Source organism: Paramormyrops kingsleyae, chromosome 2 (assembly GCF_048594095.1).
Source record: "Paramormyrops kingsleyae isolate MSU_618 chromosome 2, PKINGS_0.4, whole genome shotgun sequence".
Taxonomy (NCBI): Eukaryota; Metazoa; Chordata; class Actinopteri; order Osteoglossiformes; family Mormyridae; genus Paramormyrops; species Paramormyrops kingsleyae.
Genome location: NC_132798.1, coordinates 21171404 through 21190576, shown reverse-complemented (window position 1 = coordinate 21190576; position 19173 = coordinate 21171404). Strand labels below are relative to the sequence as shown.

Below are 19173 nucleotides of genomic sequence, written 5' to 3'. Positions count from 1 at the left end.
ATCCCCCCGCCTTTGGTAAGTGCTCCACAGTCATATGTGAGCATGATGTACAGATGTGTTAAAATGCATCATGGGAGCCATACAAACCACACAAAGGCACTCAGAGCACATGAATCCACAGCTCCTGTTGGGTGGCTTGTATGGGAAACAGAGCAAACCCCGCCCACTCCGCTGGTACTGGTGCAGCCCCTCCCAGGCCGCCTGTTTACTCGGAGTGGCGCCCCGTCACTCGCAGCTCCCTGCATGCTTTGCGCGCGCGGGCGGAAGTTCCTGCATCACGCTCATTGGAGTGCATTGGGGGAGATGCAGTTCGCCAGCGGATGAATCTAGCGCCTCTGATCACCTGTTACTCCGTGAAAAACCGCGCATCCACAGCGATTACTTTCAGTGACTTGCTATTCAGCATTAATTCTCTCAGCGGACTTCCCCTGTCACGCTTCGGCTAACGACGCCCGGAGCCTCCAGCTGTCCGTAAGGATCAGTAAAAAGTATATTTATCGAGAGCAGTGAGTAGGGGAGCGCGTCTGTGTGTGTGTGTGTGTGTGTGTGTGTGTGTGTGTGTGTGTGTGGTTCACGGTGAGATGCGCGCACTTTGCGCCCGTTTGCGCGGCGCCCCAGCCTCTGTGCCCAGGTAGGCGGCTCTGATTGACAGGCGTGAATGATGCGGCTCTCGGTGCGCCAGTCGCTGGCCTGAGCGGACGGCGGCGACCCCCCCCCCCCCAGGTAGCGCTATCACTCAGCTCCCGACGGGCGTTTTTACGCGGCTGTCACTTCGCTTTGTGTAGACGTGTAATTGAACGTTTTGCGGCTGTCACCATAAGAGCGCGTTCACAGTATGACGGGGACCATGGCCGCTCGGTGACTGGGACAGGAGGAGCGGAGGACAGACAGGGGCAGCGGAGGGACAGAGGAGAGCCTGCGACGCCCATCTGCCGGCGGGTTGCTGTTAGCCAGACCGGTGGTGGTTAGGTAAGGCGGCTGAGCTAGCCGAGGACGTACCGCACCGCCGGAGCTCTGCAAACAGTCCGTCTCCGGAGCCCGTTGATTGCGCCGGAGAGCGACCGAGGGAGACAGCCCGGCCGGTCTGTGTGCGGATATTCCGCTTTGCTTTTGTTCTTTTCAAGTTATATTTATTGTCATCTATTACTATTATTATTATCATTATCATCATTATTATTAGTTTTCAAGCCGATACTCGATCATCTTGTCGTCTCCTCCGCCCGCATGTGTTTTATCGTATATTTCTCCGCCCCGACTGCTGCACCCGTTTTCCCCGCCGCCCGCTCCTTTGTCACGTTCATCTGTCGCACCGGCCGTTCCGCTGTGATTCTGCGCGCGTATCGGAGCGGCGCTCGGTGCCCTGCGCCATAGCATTGCCATCGCCTCTCTACCGGCCAGATGTGCCTTAGAGAAAATGCTACCACCAGTATTTCGTTAGATTTTTCCCTAAGAAACATGCATTTGTCAGCTGCTCGGTGTGTGTGCGCACCCGTGTGTAATTGCAGCAGTATTGGCATGACTCATGGCTTTGCCCAGTGCACTGTGGAGGCGCGTAGGATCACTGAATATGAAGTGCTGTGTTTGGGCAGTGCAGACTGAGCAGGGATCACACTGTGTGTGTGTGTGTGTGTGTGTGTGTGTGTGTGTGTGTGTGTGTGAGAGAGAGAGCATTGACAAGAGGGAGTGAGGGTAGGATGCAGTGTGTGTGTGTGAGCACTGACAAGAGGGAGTGAGGGTAGGATGCAGTATGTGTGTGTGTGGGATGGGGGGGGCTGGGGGTGTTGCAATGTCGATTGGTGAGAGATTTGGTACTTGGCACTTGTGCCTGATGCATGCTGTCATTGGAGAGAGTTCCATATGCCGAAGGCAGCATCTTCAGCCTGCTGCGCAATGTGTGTGGCTTAACCCCCTCCCTCTCCCCCCTCCTCCTCCTCCTCACCCTCCCCCTCCTCCTCCAGTGTAGGCAGCAGATGCCCCACAGCCCGCTGTCTGCCTGTGTCTCATCAGAGGGAACTGCGCACTGGGTGGAGCTGGCACTGTGCACCCAGGTGGCAGACGCTTGCTGGACCTCCATTCAAGGCGGTGCCGCCATGAGGACCTGAGCCGGGTCAGTCTGTGGAGCGTGGCCCCGCCCGCTCCTTGGGGGTTTGGCCAGCTGCCCTGGGGGGGGTCTGTCACGCTTTGTCTTCATGCTGCTGTTTCTCCGTTTGTCTCCAGCTGGAGCGTCGCTGAGTCTGCGCCTCGCTTGCTGCCCGCCCGGCACTGCCCGTCCTGCGTGGACCGCCCACGCGGCAGCCATGGAGTGGTCCCTGGAGGGGGTGCGGGGGCTGGTGGCAGGCGGCATGCAATCGGTGCGGGAGTGTGAGTCCAGTGCCCTGGGCACAGGACTTTGTCTCCTGCTGCTCTTTGTCTGGTACTGCTACCGCGTGGGGCGAGAGCACGGCTCCCCCCCGCCGCTACGTGGGGGCTATGTCAGCGAGTCGGGCCGTTTGGTGGCGGGAGGTGGCCCCCGGATGGCACTGGGTGGCTCTGAGGCCGGGGGGGGCAGGGTGAAGGGGAGGCCGGCCGGCAGTGCAGAGGAGCAGAATGGATTCGCCTACTGCCAGTCGGCAGAGTGCTTCCGCTGCGCCCACCCCGGCGAGGGCCTGAACCAGCGGCTGTACCACAGCTTGCAGGACTACGCCAAGCGCTACACCTGGGCCGGCATGGGCCGCGTGCACAAGGGCGTGCGTGAGCAGGGCCGCTACCTGAGCAGCCGCGCCTCCATCCAGAAGCCGGAGGTCTTCTTCCTGCCTGACTTGCCCTCCGCACCCTTCTTCTCGCGCGAGGCCCAGAAGCATGACGTAGAGCTGCTGGAGCGGAGCTTCCCAGCACTGCTGGCCGAGTTCCAGAGCGTGTACCAACAGGTGCCGGCACGGACCGGCGTGCAGCTGCCGTCTGGCTGGAAGGCCAACGGCACGCCCCGCGGCCAGTGGTGGACCTTCTACCTGGTGAACCAGGGCACGCCCCTGGCCCGCAATGCCCGCCGATGCCCACGCACCTGGCGTGTTCTGGGCCAGCTGCGTACCTTCATCGCCAACAACGTGTTCGGTAACGCCTGCTTCTCCGTTCTGAACCCCGGCACTCTGGTCACTGAGCACTACGGACCCACCAATGTGCGCCTGCGCTGCCATCTGGGTGAGCCAGCGGGCGACCCTCCCCCCATCCCCCCTGTCCCTCTGCTGTCTCCTTCCGGGTTCATCTTCTCTCTGTCATTCTGTGCTCGATCTGCTTGTTTGTCCATTTTGTTCTCTGTGGACTTCCCTCCGTCTGTGTCTCCCTGCATCTGTGCATTTACCCGTCTTGTCACTCGACCGTTGCTGTATCGGCTCGGCCGTCCCCCTCCTGCTTGCCCCTGTTCCCCCCCCCTTTGTCTGCATACGTTATCTGCATGCTGAGCACATTCTCCTGCCCAGCGGCAGCTTTGCAGCCCGGCGGTTTCTCCTCTTCTTACGGGAGGATTCCCACCAAAGCCATGCAGGTCACTTCCCGCCCTCCAGGGCTCCACTCCCATGAACCTGACCTTTAAATTGTGACAGTAGTAATTAAGTACTTTGTTCTGCGTTGACAAAAGTGTTGATATCTGTTTGAGATTCATCTTCATAGAGGAGCACGACCAGCTGGTGTTAATGTCTGAGCGGTTGTAGTCACCCTCTCTGTCTTTCAGCTGGAGCATCTTGGATCAGGCTGACCTTGAGAGGTCAAGTGTGGCCGTTTTGCTATTGTTTTTTTATCCTGAATGCACATGAAAGCCAGAAGCACTGCAATGCAGAGGCTATAGGGGAGAGAGGGAAGATGAGCTAATTATATACACGTGTGTGCTGCTCCTAAGTGGCTGTGTGTACACTGGATATGTATGTATGTTTGTGTGCTACTCCCATGCGGCCATGCGTATGGCTAATGTCTGTATGTATGTTTGTGCATATGTGTGCTGCCCCCATGTGGCCATGCGTATGGCTAATGTCTGTATGTGTTTGTGCATATGTGTGCTGCCCCCATGTGGCCATGCGTATGGCTAATGTCTGTATGTGTTTGTGCATATGTCCACTGCCCCCATGTGGCCATGTGTATGGGTGACATCTGAATGTATGTTTGTGCATATGTGAGCTGCGCCCTTGTGGCTGTGCATATGACTAACACCTGTGCAAGTTTTAGTAAAGTAGGAAGCCGCTCGTTCTGCTGGCGTTTCGCTCTTGTCCTGCCCCCAGCTGCCCCCCATGCAGTTCCCTGATTCTCCTTCTTCCTGCAGGTTTGAAGGTGCCCCCTGGCTGCGAGCTCGTTGTTGGGGGGGAGCCCCAGTGCTGGTCTGAGGGGAGCTGCCTCCTATTTGATGACTCCTTTCTGCACACTGCCTTCCACGAGGGTGAGAGAAGTGGGTGGGGCTGGCTGGGGGGGGGGGGGGGGCACAAGGACAGGATGGGGTTTAAAGGGGCAGCCAGAATCAGGAACTACATACCATGTGTTTTTGCATTGTGTTGGATGGAAGCTCTGTATTTGTGTGCAGGCAGCGTGGAGGACGGGCCCCGGGCTGTCTTTATGGTGGACCTCTGGCATCCCAACGTGGCGGCTGCTGAGAGACAAGCACTGGACTACATCTTCACCCCTGGCCGCTGAGGGGAGCAGGGGGGGTGAGGGAGAGGGGGTGAGAGAGAGGGAGAGATGGGGGGGGAGCAGGAAAGGGGGAGGAAGAGAGAGAAGGAGGAGATGGAGGGGGGGAGATGGGGAGAGACAGAGGGAGAGCGCGATAGCGGGAGGGTAGGGGCTCCTTCGTCCTTCCCTGGTCTCGGCCGCCCTGTCCACTTCCTCCTCGCCCAGTCCCTGGGTCCCAGGACTCACTCTGCGGTGTGATGTTTACAGAAGCCGCGCTGGCCCACCCCCCCACTCTCCATCTGCCCCTCCCCCATCTGCGCACTGGTCCCTCAAGCCGCAAAGCTCCGCAAAGCACAGGCTGTGGGTGCAGGTGGCCTCTACGCACAAACTCGGCTTATCTGAAGTATTTACATTGAGACTTTTTTAGCAGGCACATCCGGGACAGGCGGGGGGGGGGTGTTTTTAAGGCGGCTTATTGGTCTGTTAGTGACAACTTGCACTGTAATTTGTAATTTTCTAGCGCTGCATTGTCAGGAGGGCGGCAGAGCTAGGTAGGTGTCCTTACAGATCGGCTGGTTTGTAATACGTCTGTAGCTGGCGTGGCAAAAAAAATAATCAGGAAGCAGTTTCTTAACATTTGTAGTTTCTAATGTGAGAGAGCTTTTCTGTCAGCTCCTTCCATGAGCAGCGCGTGAAAAATCCGGCTGTTTGTTTGACCTTGTGTTACTCGTCCTCCTTTCTAGATGATGTCGATGATATTGCTGAGTAGCGTTCAGACGTCTAATCTTGGTGTGTTTACACATTCCTTTTGTATAAATTTGAAACTTTGAAACAGTGTTCTGGCTGTTAAATGATATTCGAATTCCCATTCCAGTTTTGCTGTGACATTCCTCTCCCATGGATTTGTTCTTTGTGGCGCTGGACTCATTTTATGATGGTGAATCGGCTGAGGGAAAGTACCTCACGGATTCTTCTGAAAGTTGGTGGCAAATCATCGGTGTCGCAGTTTTCCGATTCTGAAGAAATGTTGCACTTAGTCCCAGCACAGGATGCCAAAGACTGATGAATGGAGTGATTTGGGGATGAGACCACTAGGGGTGCCAGATCACCCAGTGAGACTCGTCAAGTGTTTTTCTGGTCCAAGAGCACAAATCCTCTGTGTTTGTAACTGGATCAGAGGGGAAGAAACAGATTAATCTCCATCCACTTCAGCTCCCTGTGGTCAGATTTCTCCTCTGCTTTTAGTGTCAAACATAAATACAGTGTGGTTTGTGTTACTAATTAGTTTCAGTGTATACCCATGGTACTGCTTTAATTGTCGTAATTGTTTGGTTGATAGACAGCTGTTACTTGTATTGATTGATGTTCAAATTGATTTTTGTACAATTGATTTGATTTTCTTCTCCAAGGTTTAGTTGTTTCAGACGTTCTCCAAACCTCCATGTTTCAGCATTTCTATGTGAGTTTCTGGAATAGGCTATGGAAACGATACATAAACTCAGCACAGTTGTCTGGAAAGCTTTTAAATAGTTAAATTTAAATACAGCCCGAACAGTGACATCTTGGTGACTTTGGCTACATGCTTCTCGAGGTCTTTTTTTAAAATTTCCTGCTACTACACTGAATTTGCTACAAACCGCTTAACTGTGCCTCACATGGAAAGCATCTGCTTTGGTGGGTTCTGCCGATGTCCTCAACATGTACAGCTCGGCAAGTACCGCTTTTAATTAAAATGTGGGTTCTTTGTATCAGAGCACATTTCATATTCCAAGTCTATAATAAAGCACATCATCAGTGTTCTTTTGTTTATAATCAGAAGATGTAATGATGCATTTTTACATTTTCACACCCCTTTAAAACATCTGCTTTGGCTTTTCACTTTGCCTTCCTGCTGTCAGCATCTGGGCGTTTTGTGCTGTGGTCCCTGGTGACATCACACATTGTTCTGATGGCTTCTGTTATTGGTTTTATATGGCAGCTTGGAGTCCCAGCCGTGGCTGCTGTGCTGCCTCTGGGTCCCCCGGACCCCAGTACATGATATGAGAGTCCCAGCCGTGGCTGCTGTGCTGCCTCGGGGTCCCCCTGACCCCATCACATGATATGAGAGTCCCAGCCGTGGCTGCTGTGCTGCCTCGGGGTCCCCCTGACCCCATCACATGATATGAGAGTCCCAGCCGTGGCTGCTGTGCTGCCTCGGGGTCTCCCTGACCCCATCACATGATATGAGAGTCCCAGCCGTGGCTGTTGTGCTGCCTCGGGGTCCCCCTGACCCCATCACATGATATGAGAGTCCCAGCCGTGGCTGCTGTGCTGCCTCGGGGTCTCCCTGACCCCATCACATGATATTAAAGTCCTGGCTGTTGCTGTGGTGCTTCCTTGGGGTCTCTATGACATCATCCTTAATCATCAAAACTTCTGCTACACATCTGCCAAAAACACTAATGTCATACGAAGGATGGTGCTGTTAAGCTGGGCCAATGCCACAGAAGGATGGGATTTACAGGGCTGTTTATGCCAGGTATTTCCTGGTCAGGGCCAGGCATAGTATTGTACACAAGCCATCACTCGCTACATTTTCCAAAACACCATTGTAATCCCACAGCCTGTGGGGGGCGCTGTCTGAAAACTCGGTCATATGCAAAGCCATGCACCACATTCTCTAATCGACACATTATTTTTTATGTCAGTGGTATTATTGGTAAATAATCATGTTATGGGTCACATCTGAAAAAGAAAATGCCCAGATGGCATCTGTCTCTCTCAATTCTTTTTTTCTTCCAGACCTGCAGTTTTATTTCACTACTGCCAATTAAGAATCAGTGTGTTTGCTTGGCATTTAAAAATCACAATCAGTTATGAACTAGTTTCTTTCAGGTTTCTGCTGGTGCCAAGTATTCCAGAACAGGTATTCAAGAACTGTGTTTTTTATACTTGAATTGGCTTTAAGTCACCAAAACTTGAACTGGGTGCAATAGATGAAGGGTGACCAGATAATCCATGTCTGGGAGTATATTTTGAGCTAGGGAAAGATTTGTAAACTACTATTTCAATTGTAAGGACCTGGATGTCACTTGAGCACTGACTTTTTGCTGTGTGCTGATTGGTCAGTCTCTTATAATCATGCATGTTTCACTAATGTTAATGTGAAACAGCTGAATGAGTCTTTCAATCAAGGAAACAAACCAGTCAAAGCACACATAGAACTGAACTATTCAGCCAAGCACAGGAGCCTTTCAGTATAAAAGTAGTTTGTAAAAATCCAAAGTAGCTCAAAGTGTCCTCCCTCCCATGGATTATCTGGTAGGCAAAACTCTTCAACCAATCAGTCCTAATCTAATTAGGGAGTTACAGTGAAACCCCACATACACAATGACCCTTTCTGGATAAGACTGGCCACCCCTGCCCTAGACAGGTAGAGGAAGGATTGGTTTTTAGGAAATCCATGTAAAAAAATCCTTGAAAAAAATTAGTGTCATTTCAAGATTGTGTCACAAGAGGGAGTAAAACACAATCTAACCAGATACCAGATCACTGAGGCTGATGAGGCAATGACACCTGTGGAGAGTGTTCTGCACTTTCCTGTTCAGACTTTTTACATGCTTTCTTACTTTTCAATTTTGAATCGTGGATTTGTGGAGATCTTATTGGGACTAAACCTGAGACCAGCAGCTGGCATGATTGCTGATGTGATATACCATAATTATGGTCGGCCCTATTTTTGAGAATTTAATTAGTGAAAATATACTATGGAACATGCAGGCAGAATCTACTGTAGCTGGTGTACCAAAACCCAGTAAATACAAGAACCCAAGAGGAAAGAAAGAAAGCCCATAGCAGAGGTCGTGGAGGTGGCCTGTCAGTCATCTACCATAATGAACTGAGCTGGTCCCGACTCCCATTACCTGACCTGTCTTCATTTGTATGTCTGCCATTTTAATGTAAGCCTCCACAGTATACTTCTCGACTGCCTGCACCTCACCATTGGACTCACTGACAGTGCCCTCAACAGTCGTACCTCACCGACAGAACCGAGCACATTTTTTGGGGTAATGCAAAGTCCCAGTCCCACAAAGTCACCTGGGGGGGTTCCCCAGGGGTCAGTCCTTGGCCCCATCCTCTTCATTATTTATATACTCCCCCTTGGTGGGGTCATCAGTTGCCATGGAATTTCTTTCCACTGCTATGTAAATGACACCCAATTATATGTGAAAACTACAGCTGTGGCTCCATCTTCATTATCATCATCACTGCTACCAACATCTTCTCCATCTACATTTACCAACTGTCTGGAGAAGATAAAGGTGTGGATGGAACAAAACTTCTTTCATCTGAACAGGTCCAAAGCCAATGCAATCCTAGTAGGAAAACCCCATCAAATTCAGTCATCATCCATAACTAGCATTACCTTCTCTGGTCACAATATTCCCCTCTCTTCATCAGTCACCAATCTTGGTGTAAAACTGGATTCAATTTTCACTTTTGATGATCACATTAAGCACCTTTGCAAGACCTCGTTTGTGCACCTCAGAAATATTGCTAAGTTTTGCCCTACCCTCACCCTTCCTGATGCAGAAAAGCTGGTCCATGCCTTCATTTCCCCCCGGCTGGACTACTGCAATGCACTCTTCATAGGGATTCCTAGTAAGTGTCTTCTAAGGCTGCAGTACATCCAGAACTCTGCTGCTAGGATCCTGATGATAGTTTGGAAATATGAACACATAACACCTGTCCTTCAGTCACTTCACTGGCTTCCTGTTTCTGCCAGGATTGAGTACAAGATTTCTCTCCTCACCCACTAATGCATTTATGGAAACGCTCCTCTTTACTTAAAATAATTGATGACAACTCAAACCACAACACAACCCCTCCACTCTTCACAATTAAATCGCCTCCATCCCGCCCAGAACTAAACTCAGCACGATGGGCGATTGGGCCTTCTGTGCTGTGCCTATGGACTGCCCTTCCTCACACTGAGGGCACCACAATCTACTGACTGTTTTAAAAAAGGACTTAAAACCTTCCTTTTTAGCAGATTTTATCATTCCTAATTTTTTTTTTGATTGTTGAGGTCTTGTAGCACTTAGAGATTTTCTCCGTAAATGTGAAAGTGCGTTATAAATAAAATGTATTATTATTAAGAGCAATGAACTGCAGCTGAACTTTGCTGTAGAAGAGCGCTTTCTCCTTAATGCTAAAAGCAACAGGGACACACAACATCCACAGACTGTCCCCTACGCCTGTTTTAATCCCCACCACCCAGGCAGCCCAGCACCCTTGTGCCTGAATCAGGTAACTGAGGGTTTTATATTTTATTGACATGTAAAACCACATGTGTAGGTGGGGAAATGGAACAATGCAGTGACCTGGCTGGGGTGGGGGTAGCCAAAGTCACCCGTGGGTGTGTATATCAGTCAGACTCTGTACAGGCCGGCTTTAGTGTTTATGGTGATGGGGCGGCGTTTCCAGCAGAGCCTGTTAGCTCCTCATTAACATCTCCCTGTAATTATCGCATTACGGCTAATGACAGTGCGCGCATTGTGGGTGGCCACTGCGTCACTGAAGCCCCACCGCTGAGGAGCAGCCCCGGGTCCTGCGGTCACATGCAACCACACATCCCTCGAGGTCTGCGCTCTACTCTCAGGATTTCCTGCAACACAGTTCTGCACAGGTCAGGAGCAGCTCTTTTTATTTTATTTTTTTATACCTGTGAGCTGCATGAGGGACGGTAACAGCCCTGAATGATCTTTCTATCTGCAGCTGACCACCAGGTCCCAGCTGACCCCAGGTCAGCTCGAACGTGCTGCACTGTACAGCCAAGGTCAGCTAAGTGGGCTGGTCAGACCAGAGGCGATTGAAAGTCTGCCCCATGGGAGACACCTGGTCAAGTTTGGGTTTCTTCAGAACCTCTATCCTGGTCCTCAACTCCAGAACCTGTCATCATTCTGCTGGAAGGTCTTCTGCTGATAGTCACATGAATCCCAAAGAAAACAAGCAGGGGCGGCATAGCCATCCAGTGCCATTAAACGTTATGGTGGCTGCATTCGAGTGGAGGGGAGTCCTGACAGGGACACATGTGTTGATCTATTTATGAACACAGCCTTAAAGGTGCAGTGTGTCAATTTGTCAGCATGCTGTGCTGCCACTTTAAAGCAACACATAATAACCTAAAAAGTGTGATCAAAAAGTTAGTTTCATTTGACGTGTATTGTACATATTGTGTGGTTAAATACTACTTGAATTTTTTTATATAACATAACATGTAAATGAAAACTTAAAAATGCATCAGAATGGCAAATAATATTCTTGCTTATTCATTCGTAATGTCCCTGTGAAAATGCATTAAAATATCAAATTATTCACGGATTGTTTCTTACAAACATCTTACATCCAGCAGAGTTTAGCCAGTGAGTGAAGTTTTGGCAGCAGTACGGAAAGCAAAATATGTCAAAATACAAAACATGGGACAGAAATCAAGGCGTCATGTATGAATATCTCATACACTCAAGAAATAAATGCTTGGTCAGAGCTGCTAATGAAAATTAACGTTAAAGCAGATGAATAAAACATGGTTTTTAGTGCAAACCTGACCTTTAATTAAACCATTCAATTTGAATCTATTACTAAATTAAGAAATAAGGTTAATGTTGAAGGAGGCAGCGCTGCGCTCTGGCAAGGTGTGATTTGGACATAAGGAGGCAGGTCCAGTCTATATTAAACCTTGGGTAGTCTGACAATCCCCCCAGTGTGACCCAATGCCCCCCAGGGCTCTTTGCCGTTTGCCCATCGTCTCCCCATATCCAGCCACAATCGCTCTTGCTGTATGAGTGTCCAACAGAGCAGGAGCAGGCGGATGTATCGAATTTGTGCAGAAGACAGACCCATGATACTGCAGAGTACCCGGTGGTGACAACACAAGGTTCAGGCTGTTTCATATTAACAGACAACATAAACTTATTGGTGGAGATGGTATTCGCAGGCTGCCTCACCTTAGTATCCCCCCAGAACAGGATCACCTTGCACCCTCAGGAATCATTAGCCACGATCATGTGACTCTCATATGCGCTTCACACTGGTATTTCTGATGCCTGCCGCTCACAGCGCCGTCATTGTGAAGATTTGCCATGTTAACTGGAATCTGATTGGCTGACTGGAGGCCCTGCACTGCACCATGAATCATATGTAAGTATTTCAGTGGAACGGCATCAGTCCACTTCCTCACACTGCGAATGAATTGCTATTACTAAGAAAAAGCCTTTCCAGTGGATCACATGGGGTAGTGCAGGTGACGGAGGACGGTTTTCAGAGGGAACTGGTTGCTGTCAATTGGGGGGAGGGGGGGCTCATTCACGGCCCCTGGATGAAGCCTCTGCCTGCTCCTCCTGGCTGGTTTGCCTCGTTCTTCCCAGCAGCCCGGAGGCTTTTTCATGGCTGCTGGTGAGGTGAGCTGGTGGGGGGGGGGGGGGTTGTGGTTATACACAAAGGTCTTTTTTTGTGGCTATAAATAGCGGTGATAATTTAGCCCCCCCAGTCACTCTCCTCTATCTCTCTTTTGTCACCATTTCCTTTCTGTTCTGATTGGTCTTCAGTCTCTTGCTTGAATGCCCACCCCCCCCGCCACCCATGTTCTGTACATTTACATTGTCCCCTGATACCATCTTCTGTATCCTTTGTCTCTTGTGAAGGTTTGAGATAATTTGGCAGGAAGCAAGATGGAGATTAATACAGAGGAGCACTTACTTCCCCGAGCCACTGCTGCGTTGGGAAGGAGCCGGGAGCCACCCTCTGGACGTGGCTCAATAGGACAAGAACGGAGGAAGAGGGATGCATGAAACAGCAGTCAGAGCGACGGAGGGCGGGCCTCCAGTGCTGACAACGCAAGGCAGAAGTTTCTGGAAGGGATCTGACAGAGATCCAGGTCCAAGTGACGCATAAACACAAAAAGTACCAGGTATCTGCAGAAGCATGTCCTCATTTATCCCAAAGAAGGCAGCTCCACTTAACACAGACACATGTGGCTCTGGATACAGACATTCTGGATGAAGATTGATGAGCTATGAGCTGCACACATGATATTTCTCCCCGATCGTTCCTGTCAGGCTGCTGGCTGGTGAGTGTAAATTTGGCATCTCAAAGCACCCCAAGTGCTGCTCTCTTTCTGCAGCTGGATGTTTTCCTGCACTGGTTAAGGTTAAATACCTTAAATTCCTCACTCTGGGCAACTCCCCTGGGACTGAAGCTGCCAGGCTTTGCCTTTGTGTTCGTGAGAGGCTCCCTCGCACCTGCGACTGCAGCAAAGCTGGCTTCTTGGCAAAATAACAAGTGTGTAACAAACACAAAGATCACAGTTAAAGAATAGTGTCTTTTATTATCTTTACCGTACATTACAACAAAAGTCTCTAAAAGTGAACCGTAGCCCACATGGAGATCGAACCCATCACCTTGGCATTATTATTGCCATGCTCTAAATAACTGAGCTACCCAGCTGACAGAATACATTTATGTCAGGGATGGAGTGACTACAGCATGGGTAAGACTGCTATTCTAGTTTATTTCTGAATTGTAGCAATGTACAAGCAACCTTGTATGTGTATCTTAGTTGTAAGTTTCTAATGAAAGACACTTAATGAACTAACTGTGGAAATAAGGCAGAGTGCAGGAAAGGAGCTGCATATTCTGCTGAGCATGCGCCTCACAATGGTCAGGAGAGGGAGCACCTGCAGTCCACTATGTAGCTATGCTCTTCCTCACCCAGTCTCTAGATTTCGGGCTGCAGCCTGACAGAGTGAGAGTGGGGTGCTAGCTGGGCTCTGCGATTCAATGCATGTTGCCCTGCACAGCTGCAATCACCTGCCTGCTGCCCTGCTGTAATCACCTGACTGCTGTCCAGCATCACTGCGATCGCCTGCCTGCTGCCTTGCACTGCTGTGATCACCTGTCTGCTGCCCTGCATCGCTGCGATCACCTGCCTGCTGCCTTGAACTGCTGTGATCGCCTGTCTGCTGCCCTGCACTGCTATAATTGCCTGTCGGTTGCCCTGCTGTAATCGCCTGCCTGTTGCCTTGCACTGCTGTGATTGCCTGTCTGCTGCCCTGCACTGCTGCGATCACCTGTTTGCTGCCCTGCTGCGATCGCCTGCCTGCTGCCTTACACTGCTGTGATTGCCTGCTTGCTGCCCTGCACTGCTGTGATTGCCTGCTTGCTGCCCTGCACTGCTGTGATCACAAGCCTGCTTGCTGCCCTGCTGCGATCCCTGTCTGCTGCCCTGCACTGCTGTGATCACAAGCCTGCTTTTCCTGATACCCCGTCTTTCATATTGACATTTATATTTGAAAACCAAGAGACTGTTAATTCTAATGCCTTTCGTGTGAAAATGAGTTCTCTGGGTGTCAAAATTGTGCTGGAGAGTAAATGTTACTGTTCTGCTGTAACAGCTGGTGGCGTGGTGTTAAGGTATCTGGGGGTTAGTGCCGCGTGGTAGTGCCACTGCTGCTGGTTTGGGTATCTGTTGGTCCCTGCTTCACTGAGGTTGTCCTCGTCCTGACAGCAGAGGCGCAGATCAGTTCAGAGGGCATGCGTCTGGCTCTGGGGGTGCTGACCCTGATCTCGGGACCCGATGATGGAATGCTGTGCCGTGTCCCCACAGCTGTCTGTTTGGATACCTCGCACTGTTTACAGGAGCAGGTCACTCGCTTACAGTGTTAATTACAACTTGCTTAACACAACCTACTGTGTGTGTCGGCGTGACAGACACAGACCATTCAGGATCCTCTGTGGTCTCACATGAACATACTGAATTCTGATTGGACCCGGGATCAGCCTGAATGGGACTCACTGTGGGACTGTCACAGCCGTCTGCTTCCCTGTCATCATCCCTAAGCACAATGGCCCCCTGCCACCACCAGCCCTTGTGACCTAACCGCCTAGCTTATGCTGCTGCTATATGTACCTGCATCACTCCCAACCTGGCAGCTTTTGGCGACAGTGAGAGGCAGCTTCAGGTGACAGTGAGAGGCAGCTTCAGGTGACAGTGAGAGGCAGCTTCAGGCGACAGTGAGAGGCAGCTTCAGGCGACAGTGAGAGGCAGCTTCAGGTGACAGTGAGAGGCAGCTTCAGGTGACAGTGAGAGGCAGCTTCAGGCGACAGTGAGAGGCAGCTTCAGGTGACAGTGAGAGGCAGCCCGCAGCTCTGAATGGATGTCTCTGATAAACTGAAATATCAGCTAATTTCAATTAAAAAGCTGCTGATTTTCAGACTTTCTGCCACAGTCTGCAGCACTCTTGGGCTTCACGTACAGTGCCTTGCAAATGTATTAACCCCCCTTGGCATTTTTCATGTTTTGTTGCCTCAAACTCACAACCTGGAATTAAAATGGATTTTTTGACAGTTTGCACCATTTAATTTACAGAACATGCCTACAACTTTGAAGATGTATTTATTTTTTTACTGTGAAGCAAACAACAAACAGGACAAAATAACAGAAAACTTCAGTGTGCATTACTGTTCACCCCCTCTAAGGTCAGTACTTTGTAGAGCCACCTTTTGCGGCAATTACAGCTGCAAGTCGCTTTGGATAAGTCTCTATGAGCTTGCCACATCTTGCCACTGGGATTTTTGCTCATTCCTGAAGGCAAAACGGCTCCAACTCCTTCGTGTTGGATGGTTTTTGCTTGTGAACAGCAATCTTCAAGTCTGACCACAGATTCTCAATTGGATTAATGTTAATATTGGATTAATATTAATTTTACAGAGAAGAATATGGTTGTACATAGATTATCTCTATAAATTGCTACAGTGTAAAAAAGTTTGTTTGAAATGCTTTTTTGGCTCACATGTGCCCCAGGGAATTTTTGTGGGAGGACAGACATGCATAAAGAAAAAACATCTAAAAGAGAAAGTGCTCGTGAGGTGGTGCACACGTCCCGAGGAGCTGGCAGGGAGGGGCTGGCTCGGCCAGTGAGGCTTTGCCGCTCACGCCAGAAAAAGCGTGAGCCTTTTGGCTCTTTGTTATGCAAAATGTCATTTTTATGTTGCTGGTTTTTATGTATTTATTTCTGGAAAATATATGGGACAGATTGTGCCCTGAAGCTCAGATGTCCTGTGTTGGATTCCGGTGCTCAGTGAAGAGAATGACTCAGGGAGAGAGAGAGAGAAAGAGAGAGAGAGAGATACGGAGAGGGAGGGAAAGTGAGGGAAACAGTATAATGTGGATCATAATTCTGTTGCTCCAGGGAGGCGGAAAGGGAGATGAGGGGATGAGGTGGGGATGGAGGGATGAGAGAATGAAGGGTGAGAATGGGGAGATGAGAGAATGGGAGGCGGAATTAGAAGGATGAATAGAGAAATAAACACATGAAAGGTGGGAAGAGGATGAGGAAAACAAGAGATGGAAGTGGAGCAGAGACAGAATAAGTGGTGAGGGTGGAGGGTGTGGAGACAGGGGACATTGGGGCAGGGGGACAGGGAGACAGGCTGTGAAGAGTAGCGGTGGGGGGATCACAGAAGCACATGAACACTAGACAGGAGGCGTGGACACAGGCACCAGTGCTGAGACACTCAGGGGCGCTAAGGCTGAATGGTGGGGTCACCTGTTCCATCAGTACTCATATACACCCCACCAGAAACATGCTCACGATGACACAAGTGCTGAACCAACCAGCAAAAGATGGACGCCTTTCATGAGCACGTTCTGTCTTCATCAGGTATCACCGGGCCCTTACCCACGTAAGACTAACAGCTGGCTGGGATTCAGGGGAATTATCTGTTTCGTTTAATTAACAAAGACTTTGTCCAGAAAGGCTTTCTGAACGGAAGCACCTCCTTCTCTCTGAGGTTAATCTGCAGCCCCAAAGCCGCCAGATTTAAAAACAAATATACAGATACAGAGTAACGTCCTTATAGTAAGAGCAGGTGTAACTAATGTATTCATGTACTTCTGGCATCTGAAGGTATTCTTCACTCAAGGCATTATATTTCAGCAGTTTATTTGTTACATCAGTACCAAATATGCTTAACACCACCAAAGAGGACGGGTAAAGGCAGGGGACAGCCTGGGTGAGGCGCTATTCCATCATAACACACAGAGCCCGGGCCTCGGCGAGACGGCGTACATGGGGGGACACCCCTCTCCATACACGGAGCCCGGGCCTCGGCGACACGGCGTACATGGAGGGACACCCCTCTCCATACACGGAGCCCGGGCCTCGGCGAGACGGCGTACATGGGGGGACACCCCTCTCCAAACACGGAGCCCGGGCCTCGGCGAGACGGCGTACATGGGGGGACACCCCTCTCCATACACGGAGCCCGGGCCTCGGCGAGACGGCGTACATGGGGGGACACCCCTCTCCATACACGGAGCCCGGGCCTCGGCGAGACTGCGTACATGGGGGGACACCCCTCTCCATACACGGAGCCCGGGCCTCGGCGACACGGCGTACATGGGGGGACACCCCTCTCCATACACGGAGCCCGGGCCTCGGCGAGACGGCTGACATGGGGGGACACCCCTCTCCATACACGGAGCCCGGGCCTCGGCGAGACCGCGTACATGGGGGGACACCCCTCTCCATACACGGAGCCCGGGCCTCGGCGAGACTGCGTACATGGGGGGACACCCCTCTCCATACACGGAGCCCGGGCCTCGGCGACACGGCGTACATGGGGGGACACCCCTCTCCAAACACGGAGCCCGGGCCTCGGCGAGACCGCGTACATGGGGGGACACCCCTCTCCAAACACGGAGCCCGGGCCTCGGCGAGACGGCGTACATGGGGGGACACCCCTCTCCATACACGGAGCCCGGGCCTCGGCGAGACGGCGTACATGGGGGGACACCCCTCTCCATACACGGAGCCCGGGCCTCGGCGAGACCGCGTTACGACACACAGCCAGCATGCATTGATCACATACAACAGGAAATGACTTTGGAAATAAAAAGATTCAAAGGAAACTCTTTGGTTCAGAGGTCTCATTATTAAAAATACAGCACCAGTCGAAAGATCGGACACGCCAAGCCGCCTACAAAGGAGAGTGATAGTGTCGCATCACATGACCAGGTTACCTGACCTAAAAGCCCAATAAGTGCTCAAAATATACAGCTCTGGGAAAAAATAATAGACTGCTCTATATTTTTCAAACAATCAGCATTTTAAAATCCTGGTTTAATCCTGGTTCTGCTGGCAGAAGGCTACGCTGAGCAGCAGGTTGCTTCCAGGTTCAAAATTTCTAAGCCAGGAGTGCAGAAGAACAAGGTGAAGCAGGAGACACTGGGAAGGACCAGAAAGCAGCCAGATAAAGGGCTGAAGCGACTCTCTAATGGCAGAGATGACGGTCAACTTATCCAAATCGTAGGATCACATCAAGTGACCTTCCAATGGAATGGGAAACATTAAGTGCAGGTGTGAAGTGCACTGCTAGGACAGTTCGTATCAGACTCTTAGAAGCAGGACTGAAGTCCAATAAGGCAAGGAAGAAGCCCCTCATTAATGAGAAACAGAGAAGAACCAGGTTGCAGTTTACAAAATATATGTATTATTCACTGATGCATAACCTTAAATTGAGAAATTTTGCTGTGGTCTCTTGTTTCTTCCAGAGGTATATGTGGGACGTCCCTACGGTCAGCTGGAAAAGCAGCCCAGGAGGCCAGCATGGAACTGCCATAGTGGAGCCAGTATGGGCCGCCTGTCCCTGAAGCAATTGGAATTAAGGACCCAGTGGTGGGATCACTCTGCCAACCATGGGATCTGAACCAGCAACCTTCTGAATCCCAAACGACAGAGCTGCCCCCCCATCTGCCAAATTGACCGCTCCCCCCCTTTGTTTGTCCAATTCTTTTTTGGTCAGTGCATAATCCCATATACAGTGTGTTATTATATAGGTTTGATGTCTTTATAATTAATCTAAAATGTAGAGAATAGTACAAATAATCCTTTATATGGTTAGGTGTGTCCAAACCTTTGACCAGGTGTGGCCTGCCCTGTCCACTGGAGTTATTGAGTGAGAAGCAGCACATGGCCAGGGTTACATGTCTGTGCATCTTCTGACCACCCATGTGTTCTGCCTTCCTTCCCACATGTTCGGACCGAGTGCTGGTTCAGTCCCATGGAAGTGTTATGTCGCGAGTGTAACTTATGGAGCTTATAGTCTGCCGACTGACACAGACCTGCTTGGAGAACTGCCTCACTGGTGCACTCTGGCTATGATCACAGATTATACCTGGCTTTTATTAAAGCAGGTTCATTCTCTCTTTTTTTCTACAATGTTTGGGGGGGGGTGGACATCCAGTTGACCTTGGACCCCCAGGATTTTGGTTCCTCTCCTCCATTGTAACCTGGCTTTCTTTCTTCCACTCTTCCCTTTTCCCCCTGGATTGCCAGAAACTGCTTTCAAGTACCGTTGTGAAAGGTGCTGTTTTCCATTGAAATATGTCCCTGTGCTCCAACCCCTAGCTGCACTCTCACCTGCACATATGTATGTGTATTTCTCACAGGAGAGTAATATGCAGTATGCGAAAACTAAAGAATTCCAATGTATATAAATGGCCAA

General features: G+C 50.4%; 1 protein-coding gene across 6 annotated transcripts; it reads left to right on the top strand.

Moving 5' to 3' along the window:
* The first annotated feature begins 35 nt into the window (after positions 1 to 35).
* Positions 36 to 6441, top strand: asphd2 (aspartate beta-hydroxylase domain containing 2). Of its 6 annotated transcripts, none has more exons than XM_072707992.1 (5): positions 36 to 471; positions 1964 to 2107; positions 2218 to 3177; positions 4289 to 4402; positions 4544 to 6441. In XM_072707992.1, exons 3-5 carry the CDS (start codon positions 2298 to 2300, stop codon positions 4651 to 4653), a joined length of 1104 nt encoding a protein of 367 aa, XP_072564093.1. In that variant the 5' UTR covers positions 36 to 471; positions 1964 to 2107; positions 2218 to 2297; the 3' UTR covers positions 4654 to 6441. The 6 variants fall into 6 exon arrangements, with proteins under 6 accessions (XP_072564093.1, XP_023658681.1, XP_023658683.1 ...); XM_023802913.2 differs by having other exon boundaries at positions 1959 to 2107; XM_023802915.2 differs by having other exon boundaries at positions 36 to 506; positions 1959 to 2107.
* Positions 6442 to 19173: the final 12732 nt, after the last annotated feature.